This window comes from Notamacropus eugenii, chromosome 3 (genome assembly GCF_028372415.1).
Source record: "Notamacropus eugenii isolate mMacEug1 chromosome 3, mMacEug1.pri_v2, whole genome shotgun sequence".
Classification (NCBI taxonomy): Eukaryota; Metazoa; Chordata; class Mammalia; order Diprotodontia; family Macropodidae; genus Notamacropus; species Notamacropus eugenii.
In genome coordinates this window covers 83,112,945-83,133,406 of record NC_092874.1, presented here as the reverse complement: position 1 = coordinate 83,133,406, position 20,462 = coordinate 83,112,945, and the positions used below count along the sequence as shown (strand labels likewise).

Below are 20,462 nucleotides of genomic sequence, written 5' to 3'. Positions count from 1 at the left end.
AATGTACGAACCAATCTTCTGATTTAAAATTACTACTATTATTTCTTCATGGTAAATTAATCGAGATGAAGAATAAAACTCAACTCCCCATCCAATATGCAAAGGTGGGGGAAGGAGGCAGTTAACACTGAGTCTTCGTGAGTCTGTTTGCTAGAGCTGTAGGAAGTTATGCTTCAAGTAGAGTTGAACTAGAAAACCTTTAAAGTCTATTCCAATTCTAAAATGGATGAAAACACTAGATGAAACTCTAGTGGATTATCATACTGAATTTTCTAATGGAAGAGAATTAAAGTTACATATGTCATTTATCCAATTTATGTATTTTGCTTTGCTTAGACAGAAATTTCCCCAAACCATCATAAACACTTTCATAAGCACATTCCCTGAATTACATTAGATTAGATTAACTAATAAACCACATAACAGGTACATCAATGTGAATTACTTTGCTTGTCTTTTCATAGCTCTTTCAACAAAATTTTCCCAACTTTTCTGGATCACTGGGAATGAAATGATACTATAGAGTTGTTTTGATTTGGATTTTCCTGGTCATGGTTTTTAATATTTTTAATTACCTTAAATACTCTGAATTTTTCCTTCTGAGAACTGCTTGTTTATGGCCTTTGATCACCTGCCTACTGAGGAACAGACCTTAACTTTATATATTTGTGTCAATTCTCTACAGATTTTGGACATCTGCCTAATCAGATATGTAATAAAAAGATTTTTCCTCTCAATTTTCACTGTTTTCTTACAATTCTAGCTACACATTTTTTATTTGTGCAGAAATAATTTTATATAATCAAGATTATCTGTTTTATCAATTATGAACTCTTCTTCCTTTCTCTGATCACATAATTTCCCTCAATTCAAAGGGTATGAGAAAGAATTTTTCATTCTTCTCTACTTCCTTGTGGTGCAACTTTGTTCTTTATTTAACCCATATGGATTTCATTAAGGTATAAGAGATAAGAGACTAATCCTATTTTTGTTAAGCAGTTATTTGAGTTCTCTGTGGATTCTCTAAATCTCCATTTCCCCCTTTGGTTTCAGTACTTTTAAGCAATTTTCTTTTCTATTTCTTCAAATATACTAGTTGGGTTTTTTAAAATTTTCCATTGTATATCTGAGAGGCTAAGAATTCTTAAATTTATCTAGCCACTTTTCAAGAAACTTGTTTTTTGATAAAAGATACCATGTTCTTTCAATTTTGTAGTTATAACTTTCCTCTAATATTTCTACTGCATCATGAGAATTTTTAGTTATCTCCATTCTTTTTAATCCCATTATGGTGAATGCTTTGCTAAATATTTCTAGCTTTAGTTCTAAGTTATCAAGTCTTCTTTGGAGTTTCTTAAATTAAAAAATCTAACTTTATTCCTTTTCATTTCCATAGGGATTGAAATCATTCTCTCTGGTACCTGTATCCAATTCCATTCTTTTTTCAAGTGTTTCAGTTGAAGTTATTAGAGAATTTTATCCTGGATTTTTTTATTTCACAGTATTTTTTCATAGGAGAGTCTGTGCAGGGTTTTTTTTCCCATGTTAGCTTACCTCAAAGGAGTGAATTCATGGCATAATGAATGACTAAAAGCCAGTCCCAGATTCAGGAATATCCAGGGTTAAGTTATACCTCTGACTTACACTGGATTACATGATCCTGAAAACAAAGCACTTAACATCTCAGGATAACCACAGTAGGATCTCTAAGATTACAAGTTGCAGATGATTGCTATTAATTTAACAATCAACCTACCAAGGACATTCAGGGGATAAGAATATGCTACAGAGGGAAGAAGGGATGACTGTGAAGCCAAGATGAAGTGCCTGGTAAGACTTGGTGGGGTCTACTGCAAAGATGATCACAACAACTTAGACAACACCGTTCAGTGGAGCCTGGCCAAGCAAGTCCAAAAGAGGAGGACAGATATGGTAGCAAGATCCTCTGCTGCTTTTCTTATTTAGTGACTGATTTAACTTCTAAGTATTTTTTTATTCGTCTCTACTTACTTTTAACCTGTTTTGCTATTTTGAAGTAATGTGGGGTTGGAGACCGGCACTCAAATATCCATTATCGCTCGTTTATTCTGCCAGAATTCACTTGTATCTACCTTTTTTGCACACATATAAGTGAACTACTAAAACACTGCTACGACAGGCAAAGGTGAAGGAGCTGAGAAGAGGACCATGGTCAAGACCACTTCTATGCTACTCTTTGGGCCAATCAGATCTCCTGTCCCCAGGGCTTCTCTTTTGACTCAAACTAATTAGTTCAGCTAGCTGTCAATGAGAACCTTACTAACAAAAATCAAAATCACGGAATCTTATGTTTTGAAAGTACTTTACTACTGTTAAACTAAAAAATTGCAAATCCAAAAATTTCCACCAAAAGAAAAAATTCTGTCCTCAAAAAAATAAAAAAACACATCACCTATTTTGTGGGCAACTATGATTACAGAGATGAAAAGAATAGCGATGTGTGAATTCCCTAATTAATGAAGCTAATACCTTGGAATGTTTCTGTAATACTGTACTTGGCACTTACACTGAAAACTAACAAAAGCTAAACTATATTGCAACAAAGCCCTTATAGTAATTTAAAACCCCCTTGTAATATTCCAGAGGTCAAAGGAGCTAGGATTAAAACCAAGAATCACCTACCCAGCAAAACTGAGTGTAATCAATGAGGGGGAAAAAATTGAAATTCGATGATGTAGAGGAATTTAATGCATTCTTGAGAAAAAAAAAACAGAGCTAAATAGAAAAACTGATTTTCAAAGACTCAAGAAAAGGGTGAAAATTGTAAACAAGAAAGAGGAATCATAGGGGACTTACCAAAAGTTGAACTGTTTACATTTCTACATGGAAAGATGATATTTATAACCCATAAGACCTTTCTCATTATTAAGGCAGTTGGAAGGAATATATACAAACAGAGGCCACAGGGTGTAGTTAAATATGAAGGGATGATATCTAAAAACTAAAATTAGGGGCTGAATGAGAGAGGAGTATACTGGGAGAAGGAGAAAGGGAGAGGCAGAATGGGATAAACTGTCTTACATGAAAGAGGCAAGAAAAAGCTTTTACAATGGAGGGGGAGGTGAAAGGGAAAGAGAGAACCTTACGCTTATGGAATTTGTCTTAAAAAGGGAATAACTACACTCAACTGGGTATGGAAATCTATCTTACCCTACAGGAAGGTAGGGGGAAAGGGGACAAAGGGGAGGTGGAGGTGGTGAAAGAAAGGAGGGCAGATTGGGGGAGAGGGTAATCAGAGGCAAACACTTTTGAGGAGGGAAGGTTAGTGTTGAGTATCCTTGGGAACTCAACCTTGAGAAGGGATAGGATGAAGGGAGAAATCAGTCTTTCACAACATGACTATTATGGAAGAACTTTGCATGACTTCGTATGTACAATCTATATCGAATTGCTTGGCTTTACTCAATGAGGGTAGGTGGGGAGGAAGAGAGAAAATTTGGAACTCAAAAGTTTTAAACACGAATGTTATTTTTTTTCTTATATATAACTGGGAAATAAGATACACTGGCAATGGGGTACAGAAATCCATCTTATTCTTTGGGAAAACAGAAGGGGGATAAGAGAAGGGGAGAGGTGGGGTAATAGAAGGCATGATCGACTGAGAAAAGGGGTAATCAGAAGCAAAACACTTTTGAGGAGGGACAAGGTGAAAGGAGAGAGAAAATAGAATAAAGGGATGTAAAGGGAACAGGATGGAGGGAAATACAGATACCAACAGTAACTGTGAAAAAACATAGGAAGGAAGGAAGGAAGGAAGGAAGGAAGGAAGGAAGGAAGGAAGGAAGGAAGGAAGGAAGGAAGGAAGGAAGGAAGGAAGGACTGATAAGCAGGGGTACTTAAGAAAAACCTGGAAAGACTTACATGAACTGATGCCCAGTGAGTGAGCAGAACCAGGAGAACATGGTACTTAGCAACACTGTGCAATACCCAACTTTCATAGATTTGGCTTTACTCAGCAATGTAAGGGTCTAAGGCAACTCCAAAAGACTCATGAGGGAAAATGCTGTCCACATCCAGAGAAAAGAACTATGGCGTCTGAATGCAGACTGAAGTATACTATTTGCTCTTTTGTTGTTGTTTTGTTTTTTTCCTTTTCATACTTCCTCCCATTGGTTCTGATTCTTCTTTACAACATGACTAATGTGGAAATACGTTTAACATGAATATTAATTATGAGTATATAGAGCCTATATCAGATTGCATGCCATCTTGGGGAGATAGAAGGGAAAGAAAGCAGTGGGAAAAAAATTAAAAACTCAAAAGCTTATGAAAGTGAATGTTGAAAACTAAAAATAAACAAAATTAAGGAAAAAAAGGAAAATACCAAGCAATGTAGAATGTAGTCATGGTTTTATACAGAATCCTCTTTTTGTCTTCCATTGAAATGTCCCCTTTTAGAGGTTTAAGTTCAGAAATTTGAAAATAAAATTAAAAAACAAAAATTCTGCAGAAGGAAAAAAAAAACAATCATGTTGTACAGGGTCCTAGAATTATAGCACAGGCAGCAGCCAAAAAATTACAAACTAGTTAAATTTGCTAATTTTTTGTAAATCATCTACAACTTAGAATTCATCTTTCTATTGAAGCGGCACTACAAATATGAAAGGCCTTAAGAACCAAAAAGACTTTTTGTATCTTGTGCTTGAGGCACTAGGGAGCCACTGAAGCTTCTTGAATAGGCTTAGACAGAGTTAGACCTGTGTGTTAGGAATACTGATATGATTATGTGAAAAGCAAGAGTAAAGTGAAGGAGAACAGATCAATGAGAAGGCAGTTATTATAGCCCTGATGAGAGGTGATGAAGACCTGAATTAGGGTAGTGGATGTGAGTGAAGAGAAAGGAAAGGATGAAGGAGTTGCTGTGGAGGTACAATCAACAGAACTTTTCAACTGAGTATATGAAGTATACTTACAAAGGAAGGTACGAGGATGGTCGAAATTGTGAACTTGGGTATTTAGAAGGATGGTAATACACTCAACAGATACAGCAAAGTTAGGCAGAGGGGTGGTTTTGAAACATTTATTTTATTTTGGACCTGTGCAAGCAGTTGGCGTCAAGGGACTAGCGACAGTATGATACAAAAAAGAGCTGGATGTTAGTGATAACAGAACACATGGGAGCTGATGAGATCCGATACAGATCCAATGATGAGTCCAATACGGAGTGAAGGCCCAGAATAGAAGCTTAGGGTACATTCATGCAAAAGATTTATAGATGAACATCTTGGGAAGGAAACAGAGAGTGAATGGTCAAACAGAAGAACCAAAAGGATATTATTAGGGTTACAAAAACCTACAGAAAATATCAAGAAAAAAGGTAATGATAAATAGTGTCAAACATCATAGAGAAGTCAAAAGGATGAGGAAGAGGAGGGAAGTTTAAACCACGACTTAACAATATTTGCTAAATGCCTATATTGTCCCAGGTACAAAGCAAAAATAAACAGGCCCTAGTCCTCCAACAGCTTCCATTCTAGAGTAGAGACCACATGTATAATTGTAAGTAACATACAAAATACACACCATCCTGCAACACATACCCCAAGGTCACTGAGAGGGAAAAGGGTAAAAGAGAAAATACGAAAGGCTTCACATAGAAGTTGGAACTTGTGATGACTTTTGAAGTTAAACTCAGATTCTAAGAGGCACAGAAGCACAGTGTTCTCTCTAAGGAGCAGTAAGGTTTCACTGACTGGACCAGACTACGCAATGACCAATGATGTGACAGTCAAGTTACCAATGTTTTTAAATGCCAGTAAGAAGCAAGACTGAAACAAGTCAGTGCTAATTTCATTTCTGTGTCCCCAGAGCCTCACAAATAGTTGGTGCTTAATAAGAGGTTGATTAATTTGAGTCAGGTGTACTATGAGAGAAACGTCTGGAATCCTCATTGTTATTTCCTTGCTTAATTTTACAAAAAGTACACACTGTATCTAATTGGTTATGTAAAATTCTAATACAACATCTTTATTAAATAAGTCCAGCTGAAGTATAAATAAAGCTATTTTCTGGACAAGTTATTTTATTCTTCCTGGACCTCAGATTTCTCACCTATAAAATGAAAGTGTTAAGACTTGACGATTTAAGTCTCCCAGCTTGAAAGCAAAACACCTAATATTTGAGACAAACCACCATCGTGATAACTCCCACATTGGGAAAATCATTGTTATAACTAACTATCCTGGAAAGTTCATTTTTTCACCATTATTACAAAATGAAAATATATATGTAAATTCCTGTAAGAACGTAACAATAGTTTGTATTGTATAATGTAACAAAACCTAAAGTACTTGCATACATGCTTCACGTAAGTCCCCAAATTATGACAACTCTCAGTAATCTTTTAAACCACTTAATTTCCATTCCTATTGTCATTATCATCCTAAAAGGGCAGCCAGGGGGTGCAGCAGATAGAGCACCAGTGCAGGAGTCAGGAGGACCTGAGTACAAATCTCACCTCAGACACTTGACACCCACTAGCTGTGTGACCTTGGGCAAGTCACTTAACCCCAACTGTCTCATCCTGGGTCATCTCCAGTCATCCCAATGAATCTCCGGTCACTGGATTCAGATGACTCTGGAGGAGAAGTGAGGCTGGTGACCTGCACAGCCCTCCCTCATTCAAAACAAAGTCAAATGCAGGTCATGTCATTATTTCTCTGATGGCATGGTCTTCTTCTACAACAAAGGATGAACACACATCATCCTAAATCTAATCCTTACTATTTCACATTTGTGGTTGTGTAACTCCCCATAATTTGTTCAACTCCTTGCCCAAGTTTTTTCTCGATACTACTCCAATTTATCTTACATATTACCAGATTTAACTTACTAAGATTAATAGCTCCTTTCATGTAGCACTTTAAGGTTTACAAAGAATTTTTCTTTTGCTTTATGGTTACCCTAAGAAATAATCAAGGAAAGCATCATTATTCTCATTTTCCAGATATGGAAATACATTAATGAAGAGGTTTAGCAATTTGTTACAGGTTGTAAAGTTAGCAGACGGCAAAATCAGGACTGAAACTTAAATCTTTTGATTCCTACTCTAGTGTTCTTTTGCTAAACCAAGATGAAACAGAATTTTTCTTGTCTTTCCCCCATCCTTAAACATTTCCAATGGTTTTCTGTTAGCTATGTGATAAGTATAAATGTCCCTGTCTAGCACTCAAGGCTTTTCATCTGAGGTCTGGCCCACACCCACTTCCTAGGCTATTCCTCCTTGCTTCCTTCATGCAAATGAAAACAGCTTACTGAATATTTCTTTCTTCCCCACAATGATACAACCTAAACTTCCTAGCCTCTTCCTCTTTTATAAACAACATAAAAGCTGTGTAGCTTACTGTCAGGGAAGACTGAGTTCAGTTTCTAGCTCTGTAATTGTGAATAGGTCACTTAATCTCTAAAGTACCTCGGGGAATTTTCTAAGTCACAAGTAGATAGGTTTCGATCTGCGTTGATGAAGCGGATTTCCATAATGAGAATTCTCTAGGATGATAAAACCATAGATGCTTAGCTATTTTTCTGCTGATGACAAGGCTAAGAATCACAGAATAGTACAATTTCAGAATAAAACTGAAGATTACACAACAGACAATGTAAAGAGGAATGGTAGATATCAATATGTTGTAACATACCACCAACAATGACTTGGATGCAAGAAGTCACATAAAAGATATGTTACAGGAAATGATTGGAAAAAGATGTAGGTCAGTTAATGAGAGCAAGGAGTAACAACAGATAATTAGCCCCAGGTCTACAGCATTGTTCATGGAACTTAAGAGATTCAGTACAAAACCTCTGGAATTGGGTATATTCTTTATGAGAGGATAGACAAGAAATGTATTGAATGAAAAGGCATAGATGAGTTTTAATCTGCACCACTGGAGGGAGAAACACCTCATCAATGAGATCATAAATTAACACTTAATTCTAATTCTATTATCTCATTTTTCACACATTTATGCAAAAACCTTTTTTCAGTCTAACAAAGCACCTTCTAGCATAGTGCTCTGCATGTAGGAAATTCTTAAATACTGAATTTTGACAAAACAAGTATATGGTTACAATGGTTTTTCACTTACAGCTGAAAAATATATTTATGGAGGAATCATATAAAAACATAGCCAAATGTTATGAAGTAAATCATAGAATGTTAGAGTTGGAAGAGCCCTTAGAGATCAATTAGTCTCGATCTCCACTTAATAGTTGTGGCTTGGTCAATCTGTCAAAGTAAATTAATGGCCAAGCCCCTATCAGGCACCAAGCCTGCTGATTCTCAATCTATTGGTGCTGCCTCTGCCTCACTCCAGGGTGAAATCCTCTGCCTTCTCTCTAAAATTTAGTATATTAATGTGTCATAATTCCTCCATGAATAAATCTTGCATCAAATACATCAGCCTTACCTGTCTGGGGATTTTCAGGCATAGACTCATATTCTGAATGGTCCAGGACCAAAGTATTCATATCTGTTTGGTCTGATAATGAAACTGGATCTTGCAGGTCGGCTAACACTGCATTAGGATATGATGTGTCACCATTACTGCTGGCATCCAATCCTGCAATTGGAAATTGTACCCCAAAAGGGAAAAGGAAAAAAAAATTCTCTAAAAAAAGGTTTCCTTCAGCTTGTTATTTTTGTTAAAAAGATTTTACTATAGGTCCTCAGTGGGTAAATTACTAAAAAAATTGATAATAGTCTTTGTATTTGATAAACTAATAGTCTCTATGTAGAAAACAAAACAATAATGTTGTAATTGTAAAACAGTAATGTAATTTCAACAATTATCTTAGCTAGAAGAGTTTTCAAATTTAAAGTATACCTTCTTTGCAGGCATCTGGAGGATGGTCTGCTATTTCTTCCCAGGCTTTGCTCACATTTTCATCAGTGGTACCACTTGCTTCCAAGTGTAACATGTGATTCCCCCATACTTTTGCATTAGGGTTTAACTCTGAAACCTTGGCTGGTTCCTAAAAGGGGATTTCATGAAATATTTTTAATATAATAAAAGAGTATAAAGATTTCACTTAGTACATTAAGTAAAAACGAACCTGCAATAAGAAATTAATGGGGTGGGGGCATTAAAGGACCACTCATTCGTTCCATACAACCTCAGTAGATTTATTTCAGTGAACAAATCTACTAAGCCTTCCTTAAGGGTTCCTCTGACAGTTCTTTTACCTGAAACAAACATATAAAGTAACTCCGGATTCAATCATCTCATTTTCAAGCAGATATGTTATAAAACAATAACTGAGGTTTGGGGACAAGAAAAACTCAGAGCTAGGGCTCTCATGTCTCCTCACTACCTGCTGTCTTCTAGTTCCTAGGCCAGATATACATTACAACAAAGGACTTCTGCTATGAAATATTGTGTTAGTTTATAAAAGCTAAATTTAAAAAATACTGACCTGTATAAATGAAATAATACAGACCTTCAAAAATTCTGTACAAAAATAGTATGAAAATAGTTTTTTCCTTTAGAAAGATTAGGTAAAAAAACCAAAAAAGGATACATTCAGAAAGGAAAATGGTTTATTCAGCATTTAAGAGTCATTAACATCTACAAGTCAGTTAACTTCCGTAAGATGTTTTATGAAAATATGAGTCAAACTGTTAATTTAAGGTCATCTGTACATTTTAAAAAAGGAGACACACTTAAACAGTAAAACTTTTTTGCACTTTTCTGGATCTTAGTCACATGGTTTTATATTTTTTCCATTTGGGAAAAAGAATTATATTATCTTGCAACACTCCCAATTATACTATCTTGCAACACTCTCAAAACCCAGTACTTACCACAAGGTAGAACTGTTATACAGTACCACTTCTAATTCGTATACTGTTTTATATTTTTCACAGTGCTTTCATTACCTATCACTTCACTATCATCTCTATGATCAGACTAGGGAATGCATTCTATCTGTCTGATATGTTAGAAAACTGAGGCACAGGGCAATGTGACTTTCACAAAGTTGCTCTATTAAATTAATCTAAGAATTAGGACTATAAACTCAGACCCCCTCCTATCTCGTCTAGTGTTGTTCACATCCACCAAAACAAACAAGGAATAGAATACTCTGGCTAAACGTCTTGATTATTAATGTATTATTGCTGTTGTTACTTAATTATTATTACTGCTGCTGCTACTAATACTATTATTATTATCTGGCATTTATATGGCATTTTAAAGTTTGAAAGAATGTTCCAAATATTATAGATAAGAAATTTTCAAAGAATAAAAATATCCATTCGTTACTAAAAATTATGCTTAATGTCACTTTCTGATGGATCAAAGGTCAAAGATCAAAATATCAATCCTTTGAGGCCTTTTGTGGTCATACTCAATCTCTAAAGGTCTAAAAACTACAGGAGTGATCATTAGGGTAGTGATGAGTGTAAACAACATTTCAAGACATCTGCAACAACTGTAATGCACTATGAAAATAATGACAAAGTTACAAGTACTGCTAATATACTACTATATGGATGGCTTCCTTCATAATAGAACAAAATGCGGAATTTCCGTTAAGGGTTCATTATATTAAAGATATCATTTTTTTCCCATCCAAGTTTCATACAGATCTTCTGGTTTCGACACTAGGATCCCAGGTAAAAACTCTCATCCTAGAGGTGTGTTTTCAAAGTGTACCCCTAGGGCTTTTTATCAATTCACATGTTCGATGATGTAGGAATAGGTACTAATCAAACTACAAATGATTTGGGAGAACAAAAGATAAAAAACCTCAAGTAAACAATGGGAAAGGGTAAATGTAATAATCATAGAATCACACAACTTGAGAGTTGGAAGGAATGGCAGAGTGGTCATCTAGTCCAATCTATAGATGAAAGAAATCAACACACAAACAAGGCAGACAAGTGGCTGTCCAATCTTTGCTTTAAGAACTCCAAGGAAGGGATAATACTTTACCTCTTATTCCAATTTTGAACAACTCTAATTTTAGAAAAATGTTTCCTAAAAATGTGCCTAAATTCGTTTCTATGCCACTTCCCATTACTTCTGATTCTGCAGCCAAACAAAACAAGTCTCATCTCTCTTCCACATGACAATGCTCCGAATACTTGAAGACAGCTACTATGTCTCCTATATGCAGCTAGGTGACCCAGTGGATAAAGCACTAGGCCTGGAGTCAGGAACACCTGAGTTCGGGTCTGACCCTAGACACTAAACTAACAAGCTGTGTGACCCTGGGCAAATCACTTAACCCTATTTGCTTCAATTTCCTCATCTGCAAAATAAGCTGGAGAAGAAACTCCAGTATCTTTGCAAATAAAATCCCAAATAGGGTTATGATGAGTCAGACATGACTAAAATGACTGTACAAAAAAAAAAATCAATCATATCGGTTTTCTTCTCCAACCTAAATATGTCCAGTTTCCTCAAATGATCCCTTTAGACATGGACTCAAGGCTGTTCACCATCCTGGTTGTTCTCTATGGTTATTTCTTAGACCATGATGTCTAAAAAAAGTACAATACTCCAGATGAAATGGTATGACTTTTTTATTACCTGAAGCCACACTCTTTTTGGAGCAGCCTAAAATCATAGTACCTTTGTGGGCAGTCACTTCACAATGTTGGTTCATACTGAGTTTGAAGTTCACTAAAATTTCTTTTTTCAGAATGACTGTATATTAATACCTCTTTAATCTTTTATTTGTAAATGCTGCTTTTTTGTACTCAAATGCAAGAGTTCATACTTACCATTACTGAATTTATCTTATTAGATTTAGTCCAATACATTAATCTATTAAGATTCTTTTTGATCATGAATAATATCCAGTGTGTCCACTATTTTTCTTAGCTTCCTATAATCTGCAAATCTAATGATTATAACATGTATGATTTTATCCAAATCGCTGATAAAAATGTTAAACAACAGAAGGTCAAGCAGAGATCCAAGCAGAGATAGCAACAACAGGTTGACACGACATCACCAATAACTAGCCTGGTTATGCCATCAGTTCTACATCCATGTGATTGTATTACTGTTTAATTCATAAATTTCATCTTCATAAGAACAGTATGATGAGATACTTTACCAAAAGTTTTGCTAAAATCTAGGTTAAACTCTATTACAATACTTGCCCTTTATCTACTAACATATGTTTACCAATGGTCTCTGTTCATTCTAGAATGTATCCAAGGATTGAAGTAAAGGTATTTGAAGCACTATAATGTGTCAATTCCGCTTTTTCCTTTGTAAGAAAATTGGGAGCTTCTCTAATTCTGTGGTACTTCTTGTTTTCTCTAAGATCTTTCCAACATCACACACAGTGGCTCAGCAATTGCACTGGCCAGTTCTTTCAGGACCCAAGGATACAATTCATTTGGGCTAAGTGACCTGATATCATCACAAGACAACTAAGATTTCTCCTACTACTTTTCCTTTTTTATCTTACTTATCTTGGGGGTATCAGCTATGTTAGTAATGTTTGTTCTGTCATTTCTAATTCTATACAGGTCATTCTTCTCTTCTCTAGTCAGCCTTGGCCCATTCTGACCTTTAGTAGTCCTCTCACTATTACTAAAGGGCTATGCCACTCCTCTCGTTAACTGGCCTTGCTTTCATTCATACATTTCTTTTCAAAATCTAGATTAGTGAGACCCCTATCTACATACATTCATCTCTTCTGAAATGACCAATTTCCTATTCATTGGAACGACTTCCTTTTGTGTCATAAGAACTTTCTTACTCAGCATCTTCTTGCAGGTTAACGTCCCCTAAATGATCACATCCTACGGGATCCTATTTATCTTTCCTCCAATCTTTCTGACATGTCCATTCCCAAAGTTCAGGATACTGGTCAGTGTATGCCCAGATTTCTTCTCCTCTATCACTAACTTGAGGATGTGGTATTCACTTCTCTTCAGGGTTTCCATTATATCAACCCTGGCAACCAGCTCCTCTTCCCTGTTAGTGAGAATCAGATCCAGAAAAGAATTTCCCTTTAATCATTTCTCCATCCTGTCAAAGATGAGATTCTTACTAAAGCAAATCACTAAGGTATTCGCTACTGTGCTTTTGGCATAGAGGAGGGGAGCCAAAAGGGATAAAAGGAGGAAAAGAGAAAGAAGGCAAAAGCACTACTCACATGTCTAGATGAAAGAAGTCCCCATTGCTTCTATTTCATGGCTCTGCACCAGACTTGTGATCTATACCCCACACTTCTCATCTATTTCCTCCTTTTTTTTTCGCTTCAGGTAGTTTGTAGTACACGTGAATGAAAAAACTACTTCTACATCTCCCTCCTCCGACCTTTATTCAAGTACTCTCCATGGTGCCTCACCCATTCTGATTCTTGGATTTCCTCACAATAAGATTTTCTTAAAAAATAGTGCTGCACTCTACTCCATCCCTTTACCTACTATATAAGTCATAAGTTCCAACCACCAAGTCTCAATGATGCACTGAGGTCAAAATTATTCCCTTGGGTTTGAAACTCTGGCTCCTCTTGCTTGTTGGAAGAATTTTTGGTTATTTGTGAAAAAAAACTTGACACTTTAAAGATTTACTACTATCTCCCTTCTTGAACTTTTCTCCTGTGACTCTGTCACTGTCCAGCCACTATATTCTTTTTCTTTCTTTGTATATAACTTGTGGAATATACACATGCAGTCTTCTCATTACCCCATCCTTTATGTTCTTTACATATCCTTGATTAGATTTGCAAGGCATCTGGGAAATATTCTTGCGACCTTTGCTAGCTGTAGATACTTCATCTATAGCTAAAAATCTGTTAAGTCCAAGTCCCCATTCTCAGAAACTGTTTTCTTCCCACATTTATTTTTCTCTTCTGCAACTCTTGCCTTCAGTATGCAGAAATAAGGAAAAAGAGAACCTGTGACCCTATGATCTTCAACTTCTTTCCCAGGATTTCATAATCACTGGCAATACTTTTAAGGTCCTTCTTGGAAGTATAATTTCTGTTCCTACAAGCACTCACAAGTCTGCTTTAATAACTCTTGAGATATCCTCTGTGACACCTTGGATAATACCCATTTTAGAAGACAACAGGCCACTCATTTGTTGTTACGTTAACAAACAGCTGCCTCTGATGAGACAATCCTTGCACCCCCAACATTTGAGAGTGCCCTTGTACCTCATTAAGTCAGTACTTCTGAGCAAGCAAGTACCAACTACTTTTCTCTCTTTCTCTGTCCCTTTTTGGATGATAATCTCTTACCTGATAGCTTGTGTGGTCATGCTATGTCACTCTTTCAAGGACAAGCATGAGACCTACAATTACCACCTTTTAAAACTATGTCAGAAAATGATGCTGAATTTAAAAAATGGCTCCTTGGAAAAAAAATGATGGAAAACCTGAAAAGATGTCCAGCAGAAAAGAAATTTAGAGATCACATTCCAATCATCAACTCCAAACTACGGTGCCTTCACTTCAGACATCATTCTGACCCTACCCAGAACTGGAAACTTAAGACTCTTGGGACTTGCCTGGAACCAATCTTCATCTCCCTTTCCAGAAACCAGCTTCAAATAATGCCACTTTCCAGCTCTACTTTATGTGCTACCTTCTCCTATTAGAATGGAAGTTACGTAAGAGGTATACATTTGGGAGGCATCTTTTTCAGACAGCCAATAAAACCAAGCACAGAAAGAAAATGAAATAAAACTACATTTTCAAAACACTAATAAGGCAACAAGAATTTAATAAACACTCATGATGTTGTAGGTAGTGGAAATTCAGGTAAAAAGAATGAAATGATCTTTTCGTTTAAAGAGTGTACATTCTGTTTGAGACAGTAAGTATACACAGAAATGCATAAATATATAAAGTACATATTATAAATATGTAAAGTAAGTAAATACAAATATGCATAAACTTATTTGGGAGGGAACTCCTTAGCCATGAAGAGATTAGGAAAGTCTTCTAGCAAAAAATAGCAATTGAGCTGCTTCTTAAAAGGAGAGAAGTCAAGAAAAGGCTATTTGGCTAGGCCACACACGGAGGAAGGGCAGCACTGTCCAATTAGGCTGGAAAATATGTTGGGTCCAGGCTGTAAAGAATTCTAACAGCAAAGAAGTTTATATTTTATCCTAGAGGAAGACACTAGAGTTCATTAAGTAGGCAAATTAAAAATTATTTGTTTGTACATGACTATATGCATGATGTCTCTCCTATTAGACTCCTATTAGTAGTGACTTTTTTTTGTCTTTCTTTGTATCCCAGTGCTAAGTGACTAATAAATGCTACATGACTAACAACATTGCCACTACAGAGAATTAAATTCAGTTAAGAAAAAAAAAGGAAAAAAGAATTTTAAAATTACCAGTATTGAATAGTTTCATTATATGTCATAAAGTCATGTATAAAAGAAACAAAAGTTATGTCTTCAATATAGTAGGCATTTAAAAATATTAACTATAGATAACTGATAAAGGATCAGTTATCTATAGTTAATATTTTTAAATGCCTACTATATTCCAGGTCCTATGCTAATATTCAAGATAAAAATTTAAAACAAAAAAGACAGTTTGTCTTCCTGGAGCTTAGTCTCATGGATTTTCTATGAGGTTTTTATACCCTCTAATACACTAAATACTACATTCTCTACCCATTCTAGACGTCAGATTAACATACATATTTAAATCAAGGGTTCTTAATTTCTTCTGCGTCATGGAATGCTATGGCAGGATGGTGAGGCCTATCATAGTAATGCTTTTAAATGCATATAATTAACTAGATAACTAGATAAATCACAAAGGAAACCAATCACACTGAAATAAAAATTTTTCCCACTGAAGTTCATGGACTCTTTGACATCTATGCACAAGCCCCCTGGGGTGTACAAAATCCCAAGTTAAGAAGACTGATTTACATGGAGTTGTCAGTGACATGTCTCTTTAGGGAGAATCCCTGGAAATAAGAGTACAGTCAGTAGTGCTGCCTCAAAGTCAAGGAAAAACACATCCCCTAACACTGGCAAGTGAGCCACTAAACACTCTCCCTATTTCTATTAGCAATCATAGGATTTCAAGGGAAATCAGAAGTAGTTCCCTTATCAGAACTCCCTCTTATTGCCTACAAAAAAATATATAGCAAAAATTTTCTAAGGATGAGAAAACAGTTCATTCACTTTTCCCATTTCTCTGATGGTGGCCTAATTCTAGAAAATCTGCCTTTCACATTCTTTTGAAAGTTAGTAGCTTGAATACTGGTGGTCCTAAAATTTTCTAGCCATTCTCTTTTCATCCAATTGCCTTTCATCAACTTGTCATCTCGAGAATCTGCAGTGCAAGGGAACAGTAATTAAAAGTTTATTCTATATTTGGCTTCCACCAACTATAGAAGGTAGAGATGAGTGGGCAGTAGTTGTGGATAGGGTCTGAAATATCGAGAAATAATTTCCTTATTTAGATTCAATTCAATATAAGTCTGTTTACATCTTACACCTGAAAAATTCCTTCATCAAAGAATCAACATATTTATAGCTGGAAAGGCCCTAAGAGACTGTCTAGTTCTACATTTTAAAGACAAGGAAACTGAGACCTAAATAAGCCAAATGACTGGCAAAAGGTGACAAAGGTGAACCCAAGTCTCCTGACTACAAGGCAAGCAATATTTTTTCTACTACACTTTTGGGCCCTTCGACAAACTGCTCAAAGGGAACCTAAGTGGGGAAAAAGGAGGGATTATTTTGCTTGCAATTCTGTGACATGCCAGTAACCCCACTAGACTGTTGTTCAAACTTAGTTTCTCTTTTGACCCCTGCACATTCCTCTCCCAAATTAGATGTCTGACTATGCCACTCCTGCTCAAAAAGTTTCAGCGTTTCTTGAACAAAACAAAATATTCCATTTAACATTTAAAGACCTACAAAATCTAGCTCCAATGATATTTCTATACCACAGGTTCTTACTTAAGCAGAAATCTATGAATTTGCATTTTTAATATTTTGATAATTGCATTTCAATGTAATAGACTTACTTTGTAATCCTATAGATTTTCTTACGCATTTAAAAACATTCTGAGAAAAGTTTGAGAAGCATCACCAGCCTGACAAAGAAGTCCACGAACTCAAAATAGTTAAGAATCCCTGTTGCAGCAGATATCACAGTAACATCTTTTAATTCACTCTACAATAAATTGGTTTACTGTACCCCCTACAAAACAACAAATCTCTGCCTTTGCTTCCTTTGCACAAAGTGTTCCTAATAACCTAGAATATTCTCTCAAATTCATTCCTATCTTTTGATGTTGCTAGCCAGTCAGTCAACAAGCATTTATTATTTATTTACTGTGTGCCAAGCCCTGTAGTGGAATACAAAGGATGATCTCAAGGAATCTACATTCTAATAGGCAAAGGCAAAACATAAAAGGGAGCTGAAAAACTTGTGTGGGGTAGAAAACAGGATATATATGCCCCTCTGTGCAGGAGCAAGGTAGACAAAGTCTTGTAGAGATGAGTCAGAAGTGTGGCCTGAAGAAGAATGAAAAAGTTTCTAATTCCCCTCCAAGCTAAGCTCAAGTGCTTCTTCTTACCAAAGTTTCTTAGTACCTTTCCCCATCCCCAAATTACTTATCTAAGTACATGCTGCTTCCCACCAGCAGAATATAAACTCTAAGGCAGAGAATGTTCTGTTTTTATACCCACAGAACCTAATATCTCATCTATAGAAAGAATATATCAATCAACCAACAAAGATTTACCAAGTGCCTACTATGTGCCAGGCACTATGCTAAGTGCTGGGATGCAGAAAGAGGAAATGTCAGTCCTTGCCCTAAAGAACCTTATAATCTAATGGGGGGGGGGGGGGGGGGGGGGGAGGGAGGGGGGAGATGAGAGGAGGAGACACACATATGTAAACAAATACATAAAAAGTGAGCTGTATACAAGTTAACTAAGAGATAATAAACAGGGAGAAGGTACTGGAATGGGAGAGGGGAGGAGAGGTTAGGGAAGGCTTCCTGTAGATTTTAGGAGGAACTTAAAGGAAGCCAGGAAGGTCAGCAGTCAGAGCTTAGGAGAATGAGATTTCCAAGCGTGAGGGACTGCTAGAGAAAATGGCCATGTTTTGGAAGTCTATGTCACTGGATCAAAATGTATGTATTGGGGGAGTAAGATATAAGAAAACTGGAATGGCAGGAGGGGGCCAGATTATAAAGGACTTGGAATGCCACACAGAGCATTTTCTATTTGATCCTAGAAGCAACTGGAAGCCAATGAAATAATTTATTGAGTATGAGTATGTATGTGGACATGCAAGCCCTCTGTCCCTAAATGACCAAATGTGCACTTTAAGAAAATCACGTGGGTGGCTGAATGAAAAATGTACTGGAGTGGGGAAAGATTTAAGGCAGGCAGACTCACCAGCAGCCTACTGAAATAAATCAGGAATGAGGTGATGAAGACCTGGACCAGAGTGAAGATCTTGTCAGAGGAGAGAACGGAGCATATTTTAAAGGTAAAATGGACAGGCCTTAGGAACAGCCTGGATTTGGGGGGTGAGAAATAGTGAGGAATTCAGAATTACTCCAAAGCTGTGAGCCTGAGGAGCTGGGAAGCTGGCATTACCCTCTACAGTAACGGAGAAATGAGGGGTGGGGAAGGCAAACAAAATGAGTTCTACTTTGGACACATTGCATTTAAGTGTATACAGCACCAGGCCTGGATTCAGAAAGACTCATCTTTCTGAGTTCAAATCTGGCCTCAGACTCTTTACTAGCTGTGTGATGCTAGGCAAATCACTTAACCCTACTTGCCTCAATTTCCTAATCTGTAAAATATGCTGGACAAGGGAATGGCAAACCATTCCAGTATCTCTGCCAAATGGGATCATGGAAGAGTCAAACACAACTGAACAACATCAAAGAGGAATTCCAAATTCTTGAACACAGAAGTGGTACATTTGTGAGTGATAGTAAGATAAAAGGTATGCCATCTTTGCATGCAGCTAAGACAGAATGAGAAGTGAGTAAATTGAAGAACTGGGTGGTTAGGGCTTTGAAGAAGAAACAGTACGTATGTTGATATCCACTAGTATGCTTGTTGAAGTGAACTGTAATAAAATCTCCAGATGGAAAGCTAGGTAGCATTCATTAAATGCACGCTCTACAAATATTATCTCACAACAGCCTTATGAGAAAGGTGCTATTGTTACTGCCATTCTACAGCTGAGGAAACTGAGGGACACAAAGATTAAGTGACTTATCCGAAGTCGCACAGTTGATAAGTGTCTGAGGCATTCCTCAAGTCTTCCTAATTCCAGGCCCTGCATTCTATTCAATTTACTGTTCAATATAATCTAGACATCCATGACTCCATGAATGCTGTTAGTATGAAAAGGCCTGGAAATACAACAAGTAATCTTCCCCACCCAATAGTCTAACAATACTTTCATCCTCTAATAGTAACTTGGTAAGGATGCAACATGATGCAGTGGAAACTGGTCAAAGAATTTGTAGTCAGGACTTGTACTGCAGAGGGTAAATCACTTTGTCTTTGAGACTTAGTTTTACTCCTCTGTAAAATGAGGGAGTTGGACTCAGTGACCTTAAAGGTCCTTTCTAACTCTAAATTTATGAGTCTGTGTTTAACTGCAATATTCGTGCCAGCTGACAGGCACATGTCAATATTTTACTTGATGTTACAAGATGGCAAAATTTCAAGACTTTTGTTCTACAAAACTTTTTGTTCTACATTTTGTACTTGTATAACAACTTTTAATGAAAACTCAATGGCCTATGACAGCATTCATCAATTTGAAATTGATAGTAAAATTTATAGTATTTTATAACAAACTTAAAAGAGAATTCACATATTAAGTTACATGGGACAATGAGTGAATTGAGATTTAGTAGGGTTAGTTTTATGTAAAAAAAAAATTTTTTTTTTGTTCCCTTTGTGGTCAAATTTTTGGACATTTATTAGAACTGTTTTTTAGGATAAATGTGGTTTTCTTAAGGCTATAAAACTGAAAAGGTCTTACATAAAGAAAAAAATTTAAATTTTCCAATGATATATTCCCAGTTATTGAGCTCACAGATATACAAAAATTTGCAATTCAGTACTGTGTTAAGATTTCTGAATTAAAAAAAATTCTTATGCAGATCAGCGATCTGTATCTGAGGACTAACATCATTTAACACAAAATTTTAGATTAAATACTTTAAACTAAAAAAAATATATATCTTCCAGTTTAGAACTATAGAAAGAAGCTGGTACAGCAATGACAATCACAAATGATAACTTACCTTAACCTTCTATTTGACTCAAATTTTACTTTACTTTTAAAATCAAAATCAAAATGTAGAAGTTACTTGGGAAAAGCCAGTAGCGCTATGGAATCACACAGACCATAAGAGTACTTTTTTATGGGTCAATATTAGGAAAAACAGAAGAGTAATGAGCAATGTCAACTAGCTAATAACTTTTTTTT

General features: G+C 36.1%; 1 protein-coding gene across 2 annotated transcripts in view; it reads right to left on the bottom strand.

Moving 5' to 3' along the window:
* LARP4B (La ribonucleoprotein 4B) overlaps nt 1-20,462 on the bottom strand; it is a 173,341-nt gene that overhangs the window by 58,109 nt on the left and 94,770 nt on the right. For both annotated transcript variants that reach the window (XM_072652068.1, XM_072652069.1), the window contains 2 exons: nt 8,862-9,009; nt 8,445-8,597 (listed from right to left, as the gene is read on the bottom strand). In XM_072652068.1, coding sequence (XP_072508169.1) covers nt 8,445-8,597; nt 8,862-9,009 — 301 coding nt within the window. The remainder of the gene's footprint in view (nt 1-8,444; nt 8,598-8,861; nt 9,010-20,462) is intronic.